Genomic DNA, 16047 nt, shown 5'->3' with positions numbered 1-16047 from the left:
ATGTTAACTAACAGATATCACCATGAAAAATTACATTATTTAGCATAATTATCTTTTGTATTACAAGTTTTTCTGAAACTTTATGTTTAAATATGCAAATTGAGCGTGATAAAATGTGCACTAATTTGCATACATCCTCAGAACAGAAATCTAAACAGTGGATAAAGCAAGGTTCAAAATCTACATTTCATTTTGTTGATATATAAGAGTCAAAAGTTACAGAGGGAACTTTGGATGTCTCTATTCTATCACTATAAATAGAAATTAAAAACACCATGTTTTTAGGAATAAAATTCAGTCTATGAATGACAATAAACCAAGCACTCTAAAACCTCCAGAATATAATAACTGTTTAGTTTTATATTCTGGTTTATATAATTAACTTTAATAAGATTAGTGTATGTTAGTCCTACTGAAGTGGAGATTTACGGCTCATGTTTAACTTCCAACTGTAATTCTATAATTTCAGAAGATCAGTCCAACTTTGAAACCATTTTTCCTAAAGGTCAGTTAGCCACCATACATTTCTATTTACTGAAAAAATACAACAAATGAAGTGACCAATTTCCCATTTTAAAACTCTGAAGTCTCAAGTTAAATGCCACTCTATTTATATTTATGAAGTCCCTATGTAAAATAATTGTGTGTGTGTGTGTGTGTGTTTGTGTGTGTGTGTGTGCGTGTGTGTGTGTGTGTGTGTGAGAGAGATTGGTAGAGAAAGAGAGAGAGAGCCAAGATTGTTGATTGTTGAACTGGTGAAAATGTAAATGGTTATAAAATGTACTTCAATTCACTGACTCGCAGAAGATGGACAAAAACCAGTTGGAAGTTTCCTGAAAATGTATTAAAGAAATTAACAGTTATTTATTAAGTGCTTGTTGGAAAATAGCAGAATATTATCATTAAATAATATTGGGGTAGATATTGTGGTAATTGGGGGGTCATTTCAAAGAAATGTCAAATTACCACCTACTTACCATGAAATTTGTGCACCTGTAAAATTGCTTATTCCAAGAATAATTGTCTTAATATAATATAAGCAATCATTAGTTCACCATTTTTTTAATCTGAAAATGCAATTTTACAAGATATATCTTTTAAATGCAGTTTTCTCAGAATTATTTTATATTTTAAATATGCAAATGATATACATACATATACATTTGCTTACATTTTTCAAAACTGAAATTTAAACTAAAAATCTGTGCATTTTTGGTCATTTTCTTTCCACTAGAGAGTGGAGAGAGACATGTTTCGCCCCAAATTGACCAGAACGTGAAAAAACTGTTTTGACGTGTACTTTCTCATAAAGACACAAATAAGACCACGACAACAGCAGGACCACTGGTTTAAACAGATTTTAATCCATATTTTAGAGACATTAAATATTTAAAAACAATGGAACTGCATCACAACTTCTGATCATCACATAGAACAACTTCATTATAAAAAGAACCATATAAAAGGCCAAAAGATAGCACTGATAGAAACAGAAAAACGGCTGAAGTTGTGCAACACATTTAAAAATACAATGCAATCCATGTTGGACGGATGTGTTCTCAGATGTTACTGTTATAGAAATCTTTACCATGTTGTGTTTAGCCAGTGATGTATATCAGAGCCACAGACAGATTTGTCAGGCTGAATCAGAGGCACGTGTTGCTGCCTTTCTCCAAACCACCAAAATCTGGTTTGAAATATGCTAATTTGACCATATTTGGATGCCCAACACTTACAGTGTATTATTTTAATATCAATAAATGCCACATGAATTTTAATTCTGTTATATAATTGAGATAACCTAAGTAGATCATCGCTGGAATACTGTCTACAAAGCTAGAGGAAGGGCAGGCGAGTCATACTGTCAAGACTAATGAGTTTTAGAAAATCAGGCCATAAAATTTTGCACCTTTTAAAGACAAAATTCAGAGTTGTGGAGTTAACTGATCGGGGCCTATTCTACATCTGAGATCAGCTGACAGTTTCTCACTGCAGGGAACAGACTGACTGAAAACATGAAAGTGCTCAGAGTCAACACAGTTTTCACCTGGGCTATTTTGAATCACTGCATGATTTTACAGTCTTGTGTCCCAGGAGGGATACAGTAATAGCTATTACAAAATCAAACCAACCATGGCTAGAGGTTAACATGATTTCAAACTGGTTGACTAGTTAAAATCATCATCAAGATTAATTGAGAAATAAGTTTTTAATAATGGACAGTACTTTATGTTTACAACTACATTACCAGTTCCTTCTCATTCCCAGGGGTCAAATACCAACGTTTTGTCACACCTCTTGGAAACTCAGACACACAAGGTACCTGTCTGTATAAACTCCATGTAAACCCATCATTTACGATATTAATTGCTGGGAGTAACTGCTCCGATAGGTCATTAATGCTAATATTAACTCAACATAGTCTGAAGAGTGACAAAGTGTGTGTAGGGTGTTGGTTGGGCTGGATGAATGGGTCAAACACAGGACTTTACCAGAGAGACTGCTGTTTGACTCCCATGTGAAACCAAGAGTCTAGGATCTTTTCCTAAACCAAGTAGTTTAGCTGCCTTAACCAAACCGAACTGCAACCATTTCACAAAGTTAACTATGTTAGAGTTGCTTTCTGGCAGTGTTGGTATTTGACAACCTGGTTATGAAAATGGGTTGACATTACCAGAACAAAATGGCTCTGTGTTAAGTACTCTGTAAAGAAATCGCACAACATTTTGGGAAATTCGCTCATTCACTTTTTTCCATGAGTTTGATTTGACGTTTGGTACCACTATAATTTCTGTGTGTTAAAGTTTTTAACAAGTTGGAAACTCAATCAATCAACTTTTCTGACAACTACTAGCTTTAAGTAAGGAGAACTCTGAGGTGACACAGCTAACCTGGTCCTTCCAAAGTCCAGTGATCCAACAGCCATCACATCTAAAGGGAGAGTTTTAGGGAGAGTTTGCTGCTTGCTTTTTTTTTTTGTAGTTTTCTTTAGTGTATGGTTTAAACAAAAGAGGTATGTTTTAATTAGTGAACTTTAGGTGCTACATAGATATTTTAACTTAACTTAGAGAGGGGCAGGCTAGCTGTTTCCTAATGCTTCCTGTCTTTATGCTAAGCGAGGCTAACTGGCTTCTCATCTGCTCTATTCCGATCTAGGTCCGCACTCATTCAATTTTCTTATCTAACTCTTGGAAAGAAATTGCATAAGAAGCATAATTGCCAAAGTGGTATATTCTGTTACAGCTGAACGTAGAAATTGTCCAACAATATTGCAAGATTTTATTAAGGAACTTGAAAAGGACCGATGATTGTGTCACTACTTAGTCATTCTGCATAAATGATTATGTAACATGTTAGCAGTCATTTTCTGAAGCTGACCTGTGTGGTTGTGAAAGCATGTTATTGTTTCCCTCCAGTGACCTTAACAAATGATTATTGGACAATTAGACTTATTTCAGATATATCTTCCTAACACTGTTGCATGACTCTGACAGTACAACTGAGGACAATCAAATGAAAAAAAAAAAGAAACTAGAAAGTAAAGCAGCTTTCTGGTAGATTATATGAATTTAAGAAGAAAGAAAACCCTTTATTGTCCTTATGAATACTGCTAGTTCATTTACTGTGTGAGGCGGTTTTGGCAATTTCCTCAACAATCCAAGTGTATCTGTGATTTTCCGAAATGCAAACAAATATTAGAGACACTCATCAGTACTGGAGAGATTATCAGCGTATTATCGGCTTGTAACCATCTGTTGTCAAAAAATAAATCAGTCTGTTTTGCTCTCTATTGTAATCACCACAGCGGCGACGTTGTTTCTGTCACTGCTGCTCTTGATAAACAAGTTGACAACTGTGATAATGTAACAGGAGCTAATGAGAGATTTAATAAGATGTCAGCAGAATAAAAGGCCATGCTGAGGCAGTCTGTCTCTGAAATGTTTCAGAGTATATTGACATTGCATATAGTCAAATGAACGGTTGCATGAATTCAACATTTACCATAACCATCATGTGACATGTAGCATAGTGGGATGAAACCGATGCTTCCCATAATGTCACCAATGCAATGTTTTTGACATTTTACAGCAAAGTATTGTATAAGTATATTGTACCGCTGCGTATAACTAAAATAAGGACCATTGTGTGAAATTAACAATAACCATATAGTAACATCACTGTTTCACCATAAAACAAAACAACATCGAACATCATTGAATTGGACTGTGCAACACTGTGGATCAACTATTGACTTGAGACGACTGAGGTCTAACAGAAACAGTGTGTGGGTTTTGTTCGTTGGCTGTTGTAGAAGTTCATTGGCTTATTGGGACAATTTGGCTTTAAATAACAACAAAAATAACAACTTTAAAAGGCATTTTTGTTAAAACACAGGGAATAACGTTTATCCAAAATGTTCACCAGTAAACATTTTCAGGCTTTCAGATAAAGAACCACGAGTCCATTTTAAAGGAAAAGTTTGACATTTTCATTCACTAATTTGCAGATAGTTACCACTCTCACGTCTGCGTGCTAAATATGAAGCTAGGGTCAGTAGCCAGTAAGCTTAGCCTAGCACAAAGACTGAAAACAGAGGGAAACAACTAGCTTGTCCAAAGGTTACAAAATCTGCCTACCACAGGCCATCCTCGACCATAGAGGTGGACAATGAAATCAGCTTATAACGATCCATATTTATGTTTGTTGTTAAATGATGGCCTCTAGTGGCTGTAGTAATTATTACAGCTGCAAAGGAGGACGTAAGGAGAAGTAGCATAAAAAGCAAAAAAGTGTGTATAGTAATGAGGCCAGGAACCTTATAAAACATGATTGAAACACCATCAAAAAACGCAGGCTATACCGTTATGCTCCAGACTGTCTGTGTTTGATGCTTCTTGATGCTTTAACTGTCCCATTCACTGTGAGATCCACCTGCCATCATGACAATTAACTACTGTAAAACAGTAAATCAAAATGATATTTGACGGGACTATCATGACTCACAACAATAAAGTAGCAGCTAACACCTACGTTACTTTCTGACAGAAAGTAACCCTTTAAAGCTGGGTGTAATAATGTGATTGTCACAATGCAACATCTTACACATTGTTCAAAAAGTTGAAATGAATCCTATTAATTTGAACCAATACAAACTAGATACAATGTGTAAAAAGGTGCTAGTAGGTGGATATTTTTTTCTACCTTTAGAAAAACCAAGCTAGCTGTTTCCCGCTGTTATGCAAAGCTAAGCTAACTGGCTGCTGGCTCTAGCTTCATGCTTAACATACAAACATGACAGTGGTATCAACCCTCTCATCTTATTCTCTGTAAGAAGATAATTCAAGTGTTTAAAATGTTGAACTTTTCCTGTTGACTGACTTGATGTTCTTAAACATCTTAGTTGTTAGCTTTAGTGTTGTGCATTCGAAGTGGCTCCGTATTTTCAGGTGATGTTGAACATTCACACTGTAAATGATTTTGTGACAAGAAATACATTGACTGTTTTTTTTTTCCTTTTTCAAAATGGACACAAGTAGTTCTTGGTCTGAAGCTATCATTTATTGCATGCGATGGTTTAAATTTTTCAGGCATTTCAGACAAACCCATACTTGCTCAAATCATCAATATAATAAAATAAAACAGCAACCGATGCAAATTTGACATGTTAAATCACACATTTTTCTTAAAGCCAAACCCTGGTGTCGTCATAAACGCCAGTAAAAAGCTTGTGGAAACATTTGATTTTACGAAAAACAATCTCATATTTATACCAATATGGTATGGAAAATCATTTAGATTAATTCTTTGTTCTTAAATAAATAGAGCAATTCCCACTGGACACAAATAGAGGCACTTGAGTTTCTTTTTTTTGTCAAAGTGAAAATTACTTTTCACATCCGCATTGTCTTCCATACACATTCAGCGATGGTCAAATGATCCAAAACTTAAAAACTCATGCTTGATGCGCTGGATTTACAGAGACCATGAAAAAATAAATCTATAATTTTAAGTCTTGATAGCACATGTGAAAACAGAGGAGACACACCGCATGGACACAATATGGTCTCCCTTTGTTTGTATGTGCCATAAAGGGTTAAAAATCAGATTATGTTTGGTGCTGTGTAAATGCAGCCATAGCCTGTGCATGGACACACAGTCATACACACACTCTTTCTCACACACACACATATATAGATACCCTATCTTCTTGTTTCAATTCCTCATTCATTCACATTGATTCATTCACAAGACACTAAAAAATACAAACAAACACTGTTTTCAGGAGTCACAGTCTGTACATTATGGTACACAAACATCATTATTGTCCAGTCAGGTAATGATTTAAATAGACTTGACAATCAGCTGTACATGTATACACACTAACAACACAACACGACAAATGTTGGGAAATGACTACAAGATCTCCGACAGGTGATTTGATCTCATTAAGCGCTGTACAAAGTCGCTGTCGATGCACAGACGTCTTGACATCAGGGCAGGAAAGCCAATGTGAGATTTTCACCCTGTTTACTTGATCTGCGCTTGATCATGGGTGGGGGCTTAATTAGAGCCAAATCAGACTGAATCTTGTAGTTTTTTCCCCCCTGTACTGTAAGTGTTTGACACCTTAGTGGGCGGGATACTCTGGGAAATAGAACTGAGTGTAATTTCACCAAAGCCCATTACCAGTAAGAGAAGAACCAGACAAATGCCTTTTTTTCTGATGGAAGAAAGACCTCATTTGTAGGACCAGGGAACTGAGTGCTTGTTCTGCTGAGCTGTTAACTCCTCCGGACTGCAACTCGACCAGGTGTTATAATCCTCAGTCTACCTCGACACATCTTAATGGTAGGGTTATCTTGATTGGACTGTACTGAGAGGCTCCACATGTGAGATCTTACAGCTTCCATTTAAACAAACCACTGATTCGGGTCACATGGGAGTTTCTTGATGGAAACTGGACAAACTGAGGGAATCCCGATAATCATAGATGCTTTTGAAGCTTTAAAAATGTTAGTTTCATTACATGAAAAGGTTAGGGGTCAAACCCCGACACCTTTTTGGACTTGGTCTGGTCAAATGATTTATCTATTAGATAGTTTAACTAATTAAAAATTGCCCGTCCTTTTATGGGTGCTTTCTGTTAAGACGACTTTAAAGAACTTTGTCGTCTTTTACTAAAATAAAAATGAAAAGGGGTATTTAGAAAAGCATATTTATATTTCTTTATATATTGCATCTATATACCTGATTGGTTTAGCAACACCTGTGTTTACTGGTGGTAAAGCTAACGTCTTTATAATACTAATCCCTAGTGCACGTGTATATCATTTGAATCCAGTGCAGAAACGGAGGACTCCACCAGTGACGAGACAGAATACAGGTAGGCTATTTGACAAGAGTAAACCCAGTTAAAGGTGCACTATGTCATCTCAGAAAGAAAAAATCTAACTCAGTTCATATTTACAATAATGATAGGGTAATAATACAAACTCAGAAATGGTTATCTAATATATATCTATACAAACAAGCTGTCCTCAAGGGGAATAAGGTCTCCAGAATACTGTTTGGCAGTATGAAGAAGAGTCCTACTGACATATACAAAGTAAAGTATGAAACTGTGTTGTCCGATGAGGGCAGTTTGTTCATTGTATGCAGTCATGAAAATCAATAAGTGAAGAGTTTTCTCTTCTCTTCAAATTTCTTTCTCAAAACTACATAGTGCACCTCTAATAGCTACAGCAGAATAAATGTGAGCCATAAATAAAGTATCAAATCTCGAGTTTGATGTGATGAAAGATTTTTTTTTAACTTTAAAAAGTTTCATTTGACTGATTGTCAACAACAGATGGTGACTTGTCAGCAGTGATTCTTCAGAAGCCACTTTGTGTCTCTGCGACGTTTGTTACATTTCTGAAGGAAAACACGACACCGGCAGCTTCAAGCTTCTAACTGAAATAGAAGCAGAGGACGAAGTTCAACCTCTATCAATTCAGCTCTAGCTGTTGTTACGGAGCCCTTTCCTTGACCAGCGTGGTCCTTATCTGATGAATTGGACCGGTACTCCACTTGGATCGATATGAACCTGAGGCTTTAATTCTCGTCCCAATCACAGATATGTTTCTGGGCCACTGCAGGAGCAGATGAGCCTCTGTTGAGTTCCTTCCTTCCCTTCAGTCTCTTTAATCACATCAGCCTCTCAGATTTCTTTTTTGAAAATGGTCCTTACTAAAAAATACCTTTTCCCTTCCATCTCTGGTTCTTATTTCTATACAGGGAGGTTTGTAACATCTATTCGGCCCATTAGGAATTAAAGCTTCCTGCACTGATGTACAGTTGCAGTAGCTCTGAAGAGCAGCATCAGCTACATTTTTTAATATGCTAATTAGTATTGTGTGATTCACAGTTGAAATTCCCAAATGTAGTTACTGTTCAGACCTAATTGCAGGTGGATTACAGCTCAATTAATGGACCCAGTCCATGCCGTTACTTTACCATGGGTGGTGTTGGGTCATTTGAAGGATCCCTGCGGGAACTGAAGCATCGTCCTGAGTCTCATCTTACTTGTTATCCCAGTTCTAGCTCCCAGGCCCATTTCCTTTTTTTTTTTTGTTAAAAAAATGTTTGGCTCCAGTCCAATCCTTACAGCAGGTGAGCCTCTATGCGGAGCCAGTGGAGTCCCTGTCTGATGTATCGGACCAGCTCAGTCATGCTGCTCTGCTGACTCAACGGCTCCATCACCGAGTCCAGCTCCTGGAAGAACTCTACAGGAGGGTGGACAAGAGACACAGTCACTGAGGGTTACTCTATCTGCTGCTGCCTGCTCTGAAAAGAGACACAGTAATAGAGTGTGGATGGTTTTTCTGATGGTGCTGTTGTTGAGTCAGGTGAGTCATTCATCCATAACCTTGTTGTCCAACACTTTCCATAAATTACTGTATGCACTGAACTGTATGTGTATCAACAGAATTTGAACAGTTCTGATGTTATATATACTGAAATTAGCATGCTATCCAACTAGCCACAACCTGTCTCAGTCCAAAGCCTCTGAGCTAGCGGTGTTAACACCAACAGTCCCCCGATCCTCTGAGCCCCAAGTCTGGACTGCTAGCTGCAGGGCTAACTGAGCTAACTAGCTTATGGCAGCTAGTGAGCACAGTTGGCAACAGTTAGCGGTAACTCTGATGATAATCTGCCTCGTATTTTTTTTTTAACATGAATTTAAAAGGCTGCCTATTCTTACATATTGCACCTTTAATGAAGTAAAGTAAAAGTGTTTTTATTGTAAGAATTCAACCCTTACTTTAAATCATTAGCTTTATATAGTGGCTCAGGCAGCATGATAGCTTAACTTGCTAATTAGCTTTAAATGTTTGTTTTTCTGGGTTGCACAGGCAGAATGATGGGTATCCTGACATGCTGTCAGCATGCTAGTTAGCTAAACACATTATTGGTACGCTGGTTTATTCGGTGGCTTGGGCAGCATGAGGGTTACCTTGACATGTTAGGAGCATGCTAGTTAGCCTAACATGTGCGCTGAACATGTTTTTTTGGCTGTTCCAACATGCTAGTTAGCTTTTCATGTTGTTATTTGGTTGTTGTTTGCTAGAAGGCTGTTAGCTACGGCTATTGTGGACAAAACTGAATACAACTTGCTACAGAGGGCTGTGTTGGGCGTATGGGTGCAGTTAAAGAGGGCTGTGGTTTTGGGATCATGTGAAACTTCATAAACAGATCTTTAGTGAACTTGAAACCACAGCAAAAAAATATTTTTCAATAACAGTGTTTAAAAATTGATCTGAAGATGCATATAATCATGTAAATTAATGTAGTTGTAGTCCTACCTTGGCTGTCAGTGGCCAGTCTGTCAGCCGTCTCCCAGTGTTCATAGCTCCGCAGGATGTTGTTGGTGATGTTAACGTGACTGGCAGCCATGTGGTGAATCCGCTGTGGAATAGCCACACTTCCAGACGAGCCGTGGGCACCTCCCGATCCTCCGCCTGCTCCTCCACCGCCTCCTCCACTGCTGGCTGGAGAGGGGCTGAGTGAGAGGGGGGATGGAGTCCCATTGACCCTGGAGAATAATGAGAGGCAGTGAGTCCCAGTGACAAGAGAGTGGGGCGATCAGAGCTTTTGTAATTATACAGCTGCTTGCTGTGGCCAGTTACAACACTGATGAGAGCGCTGAGACTGAACCAAGACATTAAAGCAAAACAATGAGCTGAAAGACATTAAAACTCTCACCAGAGAGTTGGTGAAATCACAACTACATTAATAATGATACATTCTGCTGTTGTTGCACATTAGTGATGGTAAAAATCTTTTGTTTTGGCTTTGACTTTGCAAGGAACTTTATCAAATATATTTAAGGAGTAATCATTCGAAGCCTTAAGGCTATAAAAAGTGATAAAGGTGAGAGGGTGTGTGGCACTTCTGACATCCACTGTAAAGTAACATCAGTCATGTTGGTACAAACTGCTCCCCCTGCCTCGCACAGCTGGGTGTGTGGCTGTGGCAGTGATGTAATGTCTGTGATGTGGCCTTGACCCTCGCTGACCCAACGACTTGTGCCTGATTCAGTGCTGCGCGCACACAGACAAGCCAAACACACACGCTGAGCTCCAGTCCTGCTGTTGTGCAGTGTCAGAGCTGTCCAAACTCATTAGCTTCACTTCCACAGCTCCTCCACCCCTCTCCTCCTCCATCTATCATCACTCCTTCTCACCCCGGCACTCAGCAGCCCCTCCAGTGTTCTCCTACACACATCTACAACAAATCAATCCCTTTATTTGCTTCCTGAGGGGTTTGTTTGAGGAAGTGGCTGTCAGAGGCTGCATGGTATTTTGCAGCAAAGCTCCGGTGAATTATACATTCTCAATTATCTATGTGGATGAAGGGGGGGGGGGACTGCATGTTTGTTTGTGTATACTCACTTCCCAGTGGTCCTCCAGGGAGAGGGTGCTTGGTGGGAACTCTTGGCGGAATTCTGGGTCACAAAAAGACAAATTTATTAAATCGTGTTTTTTATGGTTTATGGTATCTGCTTTACAGGAGAGTGTGAGGCAGAAATGACAGCATGCCCCAGAGGTCATATTTTACAGTTTATAGCCTGCTCTGTCAGTGCTGGAAAAGGTCTGGCTGCACCAATTCTCACTCTGGTTAGTTTGTACTACTTTAAACCAATCAGAATCGTCTTAACCCAGGATGCAGTGACAATGCCCCTGCATATTAGTGTTGGGGTGAACTTGTTTTGTACACGGGGAGGCAAGTCCTGGTATTAAAATGGCTAAATCCCTGCAAAAGAAAAGGTAACAGCTGCCAGCTTGTTTAAGTTCGTACCATTGGCCACCAGGATAGAGTTTGGGTACCAGCGTGTCGGTTGCTAGTTCGGGTGCTCGGGTTCTTGTAGGATGCAGCCTGAAACAGCCGCCTAATTTAAGGCCTTATACCAACAGTCTATATCTGGTAAGTCTGACTAATGTCTGTGTAATTTCAAGCTACAGCCAAGAGAAGATTAGCTTAGATTAGCTCTGTCTGATGGTAACAAAATCTAAGTACCAGCACCTCTAAAGCACAATTACTAACACGTTATATCTCGTTTGTGTAAAGTGTAAAAATGACAAGTTGTGGTGTTACACAGATTTGCGGATGTTTTAACTACTAGTCGGTGCTAACGGCCCACAAAGTGTAGCTTATATTTAACAGACAGATCAGGAGAACAATCCTTTCTTCTTCTTTTTAAAATTTTTTTTTTTAATATTAGTGCCGTATAGTATGAAGACATACAATCAAATACTACAGGGGTGCAACGTGGGTGATTAACAAACAACAGCACAATAAACAATACAAACAATCCTTTCTTCTGACTCTCAGCAATACAGTGAAACATATTTCAATAAGTGTTCAACTCTTTATCTATGTATGGGTTTAAAGGCCCAAACTATAGGAGGCAGTATATCACCAGAGAAACAGACAACTGCTGCTCTTTGCTAGCTATTCTTGGCTGTAGATAGCGACCGTTAGCTAATTAGCTCATATACGTATCTCCCAACTGAAACTACAGGGGCTATCAGACTATATTGCTATTTCAAAGTGGTATTAGGAAACAGGACGGGTTGGGGCTAGCTGGTTAGCATGCTAACATCAGTAGATGTCTCTTCAACACAATGTGTAGACGTCTTTGACATGACGTCAACTCTGTTGTTTCTTCATACTGTTGATAATGTTAGTTTTTGACTTTTTGAATGTTTTAAAATTAAATTCTGGCCTTATCTCACAAGTTGCTCCTTGAACAAGGTCAGCACACATTAATAATCGCTGATGTAAACACACCAATTAGCCAAAAGGCTATTTGCAATCCGTAAAGTGATAAAACAAGGCATGAAAGCTCAACTAATTGGATTAACTCGGCAGTAATTACCTTCAAATAGCAATTTTTCAATAATACAGTAGATTAAAATACAGACTGATTAAAATCTATTATATATTTTAGGTTTAAAGCCTTAATTGAATCAGTGACATGTAAAGCCATTGTAGACAAAAGCCTTCATGTTAATATAACGTGAGCAGGACCCCACTGAGCGACCAGTTTGCCCCGTACAGTATTTGTGATTTCTGATCATTAAATTTTTTAATGTTACACAGTGACAAGCACTTAAAATCCACATTAATGTGTCATTGCAGAACTGCTGAGTGTTTCTGTGCCGTTTCTTTTTTAAAACGAACGGCTCCGACTGATCTCGGTTATTTTTTTTCTCCCTCTGTCAACACATACTGTATGTACACAGCCTGCGCACACATACACAGCTAAACCCCCAGCCAGTCCCTTTGCAGAAATCCAATCCCATCAATGCAAATGCGGCACTGTGATAATGACATCCTCAGTAATTAATTACACTAAACATAATTAATCAAAACAAGCACATTAAACCCTAACAATCCACTGTGATGATTGATGGAGCTAATTAATACATTAATATCAAAGAGAAAGAATGGATTTTAATAACGCCATGCAAAATTAATGCACAGGCACCATGAAAATGAATATGAAATGTATTTGAGGGATTGTAATTAGCTTTTCATGTTTTCCAGCCACAGAGGGAGAAAATGAGCGAGAGCGGAAGGAAATAAAGTCCAAGTGTGTGTGTGTGTGTGTGTGTGTGTGTGTGTGTGTGTGTGTGCTCGTGTTACCTTGAAGTACTCCATGAGCGACCGCGAGTACTTGACAGCGTGGTCTTTCTTCAGATGGAACATCCTCAGATACAGCAGAGACAGACAGCGGTTACTATGGAAACAAAACCATTAGACGGCAGATGAAACCTCCGTACAGATTCTCTTTAAAGCTCCATGTCATCCACACAAAATGCACCCGGACTTCAAACACGCCCCACAAGTCTTCGTGGATTAGGAAGAACTTCAGTGAAGTAAAGAATGTGGGAAATGCATACCACTACTATGTGATAGTGTAAAAAAAATCCACTTCAGATCTTTTTCTTCTGAGTCGTAAGTTCACAGTTAAATTAATTCACAGAGCGCACAAAGGAAGAAAAAAACACTTAAAGTAAAGACAAAGATTTTGAGTGTATTCAGCGAGGCCTCTTGTATGAACAGACTGGTTTTTAAATGTCACGGTCAAGTGATCGAGAGAGAATTTGTCACAATCGCCAACTTTCTCTGCCCAGAACGCCGTAGAAGTCGCGTACAGATTGTCTCCGCAGATTAACAGATTTGACTGAAGAACCTTTATCTGAATGAGTGTGGAGTTTCTCACTCCAGCAGCTGCCTCACAGTCTTTCCTTCTTTCCTTCTTCCAAAGCTCTTTTAATTAAATTTCATATTTTACATAAATTGCGAGAAGAACATTCCCACCCTACAACGAACATCCCTCACCCCCTGCTGTCACGCGATAGGTGGACTCGCTCCACTTTATAGAAGAATTCATCATGATATGCATGTATGTCAGAGAGTACAAAATGAAAACCATAATTAATTCGAGGCGCTTAGTAATGTAAGAGAAACAGAGAAAAGAAAAGCATTTGATTTGAGTTATAATGGCAGGTGAAGCAGAAGCAGCATTTCCAGGTCTGAAATGTTGCCTCACAGTCTTTATGCAGGTTGATGTCGGGTCACTGAACTCAACAGTGTATCATCTCCTTCTACAAGCCTATAATATTCACAACCTAAGTGATTAAACACTTTTCTTTAGAAGGACGGTTTTTAGCAGCCATAATTACGGCGTTACGGCTTATTGATTTGGGTCCCGCAATGCAGCTACCGACACGGCTAAATTTGTTTTCGTCTGCTGATGGATGTTTAACGGCATGAAGCTGTAGCAGCTCTCGGGTTGTGTTTTTGTGAATGAAACGTATCCACAAATAGAGCACAGCAGGTAGCCTTAAGAAGGAGTTAGGGGGTCTTGATTGTGCCAACGATCACATCTCATGAAGGCACAGCTACGCCTGAACAGGTTGGAACGGGGAGTTTACGACAACTTTGTGCAGCTGAAATGGATTTCTGAATCAAACTTGCAACAATTGTAAGAGTAAACCTGACACGAGTGAGAGTAAGGGAGATTTAGACTAAGAATACAGAAATGTTCTTGCAGTAGATCCCAAAACAGTGTTCTTCAATCATGGTTGTCAGGGTCCTCTGCCCTGCATGTTTTCTTACTCCGGCACACCTGATTCAAACGATAGGCTCTTTGCCGAGCTCTGCTGGAGTCTGATAACGACCAATTCATTTGAATCAAGCGTGTTGGGGATAGGTAACATCTAAAACATGCACGACGGGACAACTAGGATTAAGGAACACCGCCCTAAAGGGTTTAAATTCGCATGAGAAAATAAAGGTTTCAGTAATTCTCAACCAGGATCTGGCTGGCAGGTATGATATGCAACTGAAGATCGGAGCACCAGGAGATATTGCAACCACGTGGTCAACATCCTAAACCCTCAGATCTACAGGACAATCCACCCAGACCTTATCTAACAGCTCACTGAACTGTTAAAAAATAATACTAATTTTCATAAAAATAAATAATGGTTGTAATGCACATTAAAAGAGAATCATACCACAACACAGCTAGTTTCTTCTCAGCGACGGTGGCTGAATGGCTGGCGAAGTTCTTCAACCTCATGGCATACCTGCAGGGGAGAGACGCTCATTACTCATCTGCTGACATTTCCACTGACTTATGAAATGAGAGCACGCTTTATTTTTCTCAGGATCGTGAATACATGTATACTCAAGGTTCTTTTTAATTAGAGAATCAAGGTTAAAATCAGTCAAGGAGCTGCGCTTTCTGAGCACAAAGAATAATAAACAGTCAGTTAGTGATGAATTCCTTCAGCTTGCTGACAGTCAGCATCCGCCGTGCTGAAGTGCCCTCAGGCAGGACAAGCTACAGGTCAGCTTTATCTGACCCTATGGAAGGATGCATCTCTCCTTTGGTTATTGATTAGGTACTTAAAGAAACACTGTAGGATCAGCTGCCCTCAGTGACCCACCTGATTGCTTAGCGAGTGGTTAATCAGTCAAAATGACTCTCGGCAGTGGCAGGTGAGTCGGAGGAGAGAAGCTGCACCTTTATGTTTTATTGATCTCTGCAGGAAAAACCTTGTGCTTTTCTTCTGCTCCCTCCTCAGGGAGGTCAAAAGCCAGAGTCAAGGATCGTGACGCTTCAGTGTATTGCTCAAGGACACCTCAGCAGGATGGATGAGCTCAGACGGGCAGAGCTTGAACCGGAGTCCTTCAGTTTAAAGACTCTCTCCCACTACAGCAACCTGCTGTCACAACCCGTCTGCTTTCAGAGGTAGCAGTCGTTTGTTACTCTCACACAGCGGTGGTTCTGAACGGCTGGAAACCAGCAGAGATCTCGTAATGCAACACTTGTTTAACTGCGCTCATTAGCAACCCTGCAGGTCTGAGAGGCTTTAGACAGAAAAGGCAAAACATTTCACGTTGGAGAGTCCAGACATCACTGATTACAGCACCGGCTTCATGCTAATTAGGATTTAGTTTTTATTCCAGAGCTGTAAGTTTTAATTT

At 39.3% G+C, this 16047-nt stretch overlaps 1 protein-coding gene across 2 annotated transcripts in view; it reads right to left on the bottom strand.

The window, feature by feature from the left end:
• Window positions 1-1342: 1342 nt before the first annotated feature.
• aff2 (AF4/FMR2 family, member 2) overlaps window positions 1343-16047 on the bottom strand; it is a 173382-nt gene continuing 158677 nt past the window's right edge. For both annotated transcript variants that reach the window (XM_084353930.1, XM_084353931.1), the window contains exons 22-26: window positions 15072-15143; window positions 13192-13285; window positions 10935-10987; window positions 9846-10075; window positions 1343-8765 (exon numbers count right to left, since the gene is read on the bottom strand). In XM_084353930.1, coding sequence (XP_084210056.1) covers window positions 8644-8765; window positions 9846-10075; window positions 10935-10987; window positions 13192-13285; window positions 15072-15143 — 571 coding nt within the window. In that variant the 3' untranslated portion in view covers window positions 1343-8643. The remainder of the gene's footprint in view (window positions 8766-9845; window positions 10076-10934; window positions 10988-13191; window positions 13286-15071; window positions 15144-16047) is intronic.

Source organism: Pagrus pagrus (assembly GCF_965226575.1).
Source record: "Pagrus pagrus genome assembly, chromosome: 5".
Taxonomy (NCBI): domain Eukaryota; kingdom Metazoa; phylum Chordata; class Actinopteri; order Spariformes; family Sparidae; genus Pagrus; species Pagrus pagrus.
The sequence above is the reverse complement of the archived record's forward strand: the minus strand, read 5'-3'. Positions and strand labels throughout refer to the sequence as shown.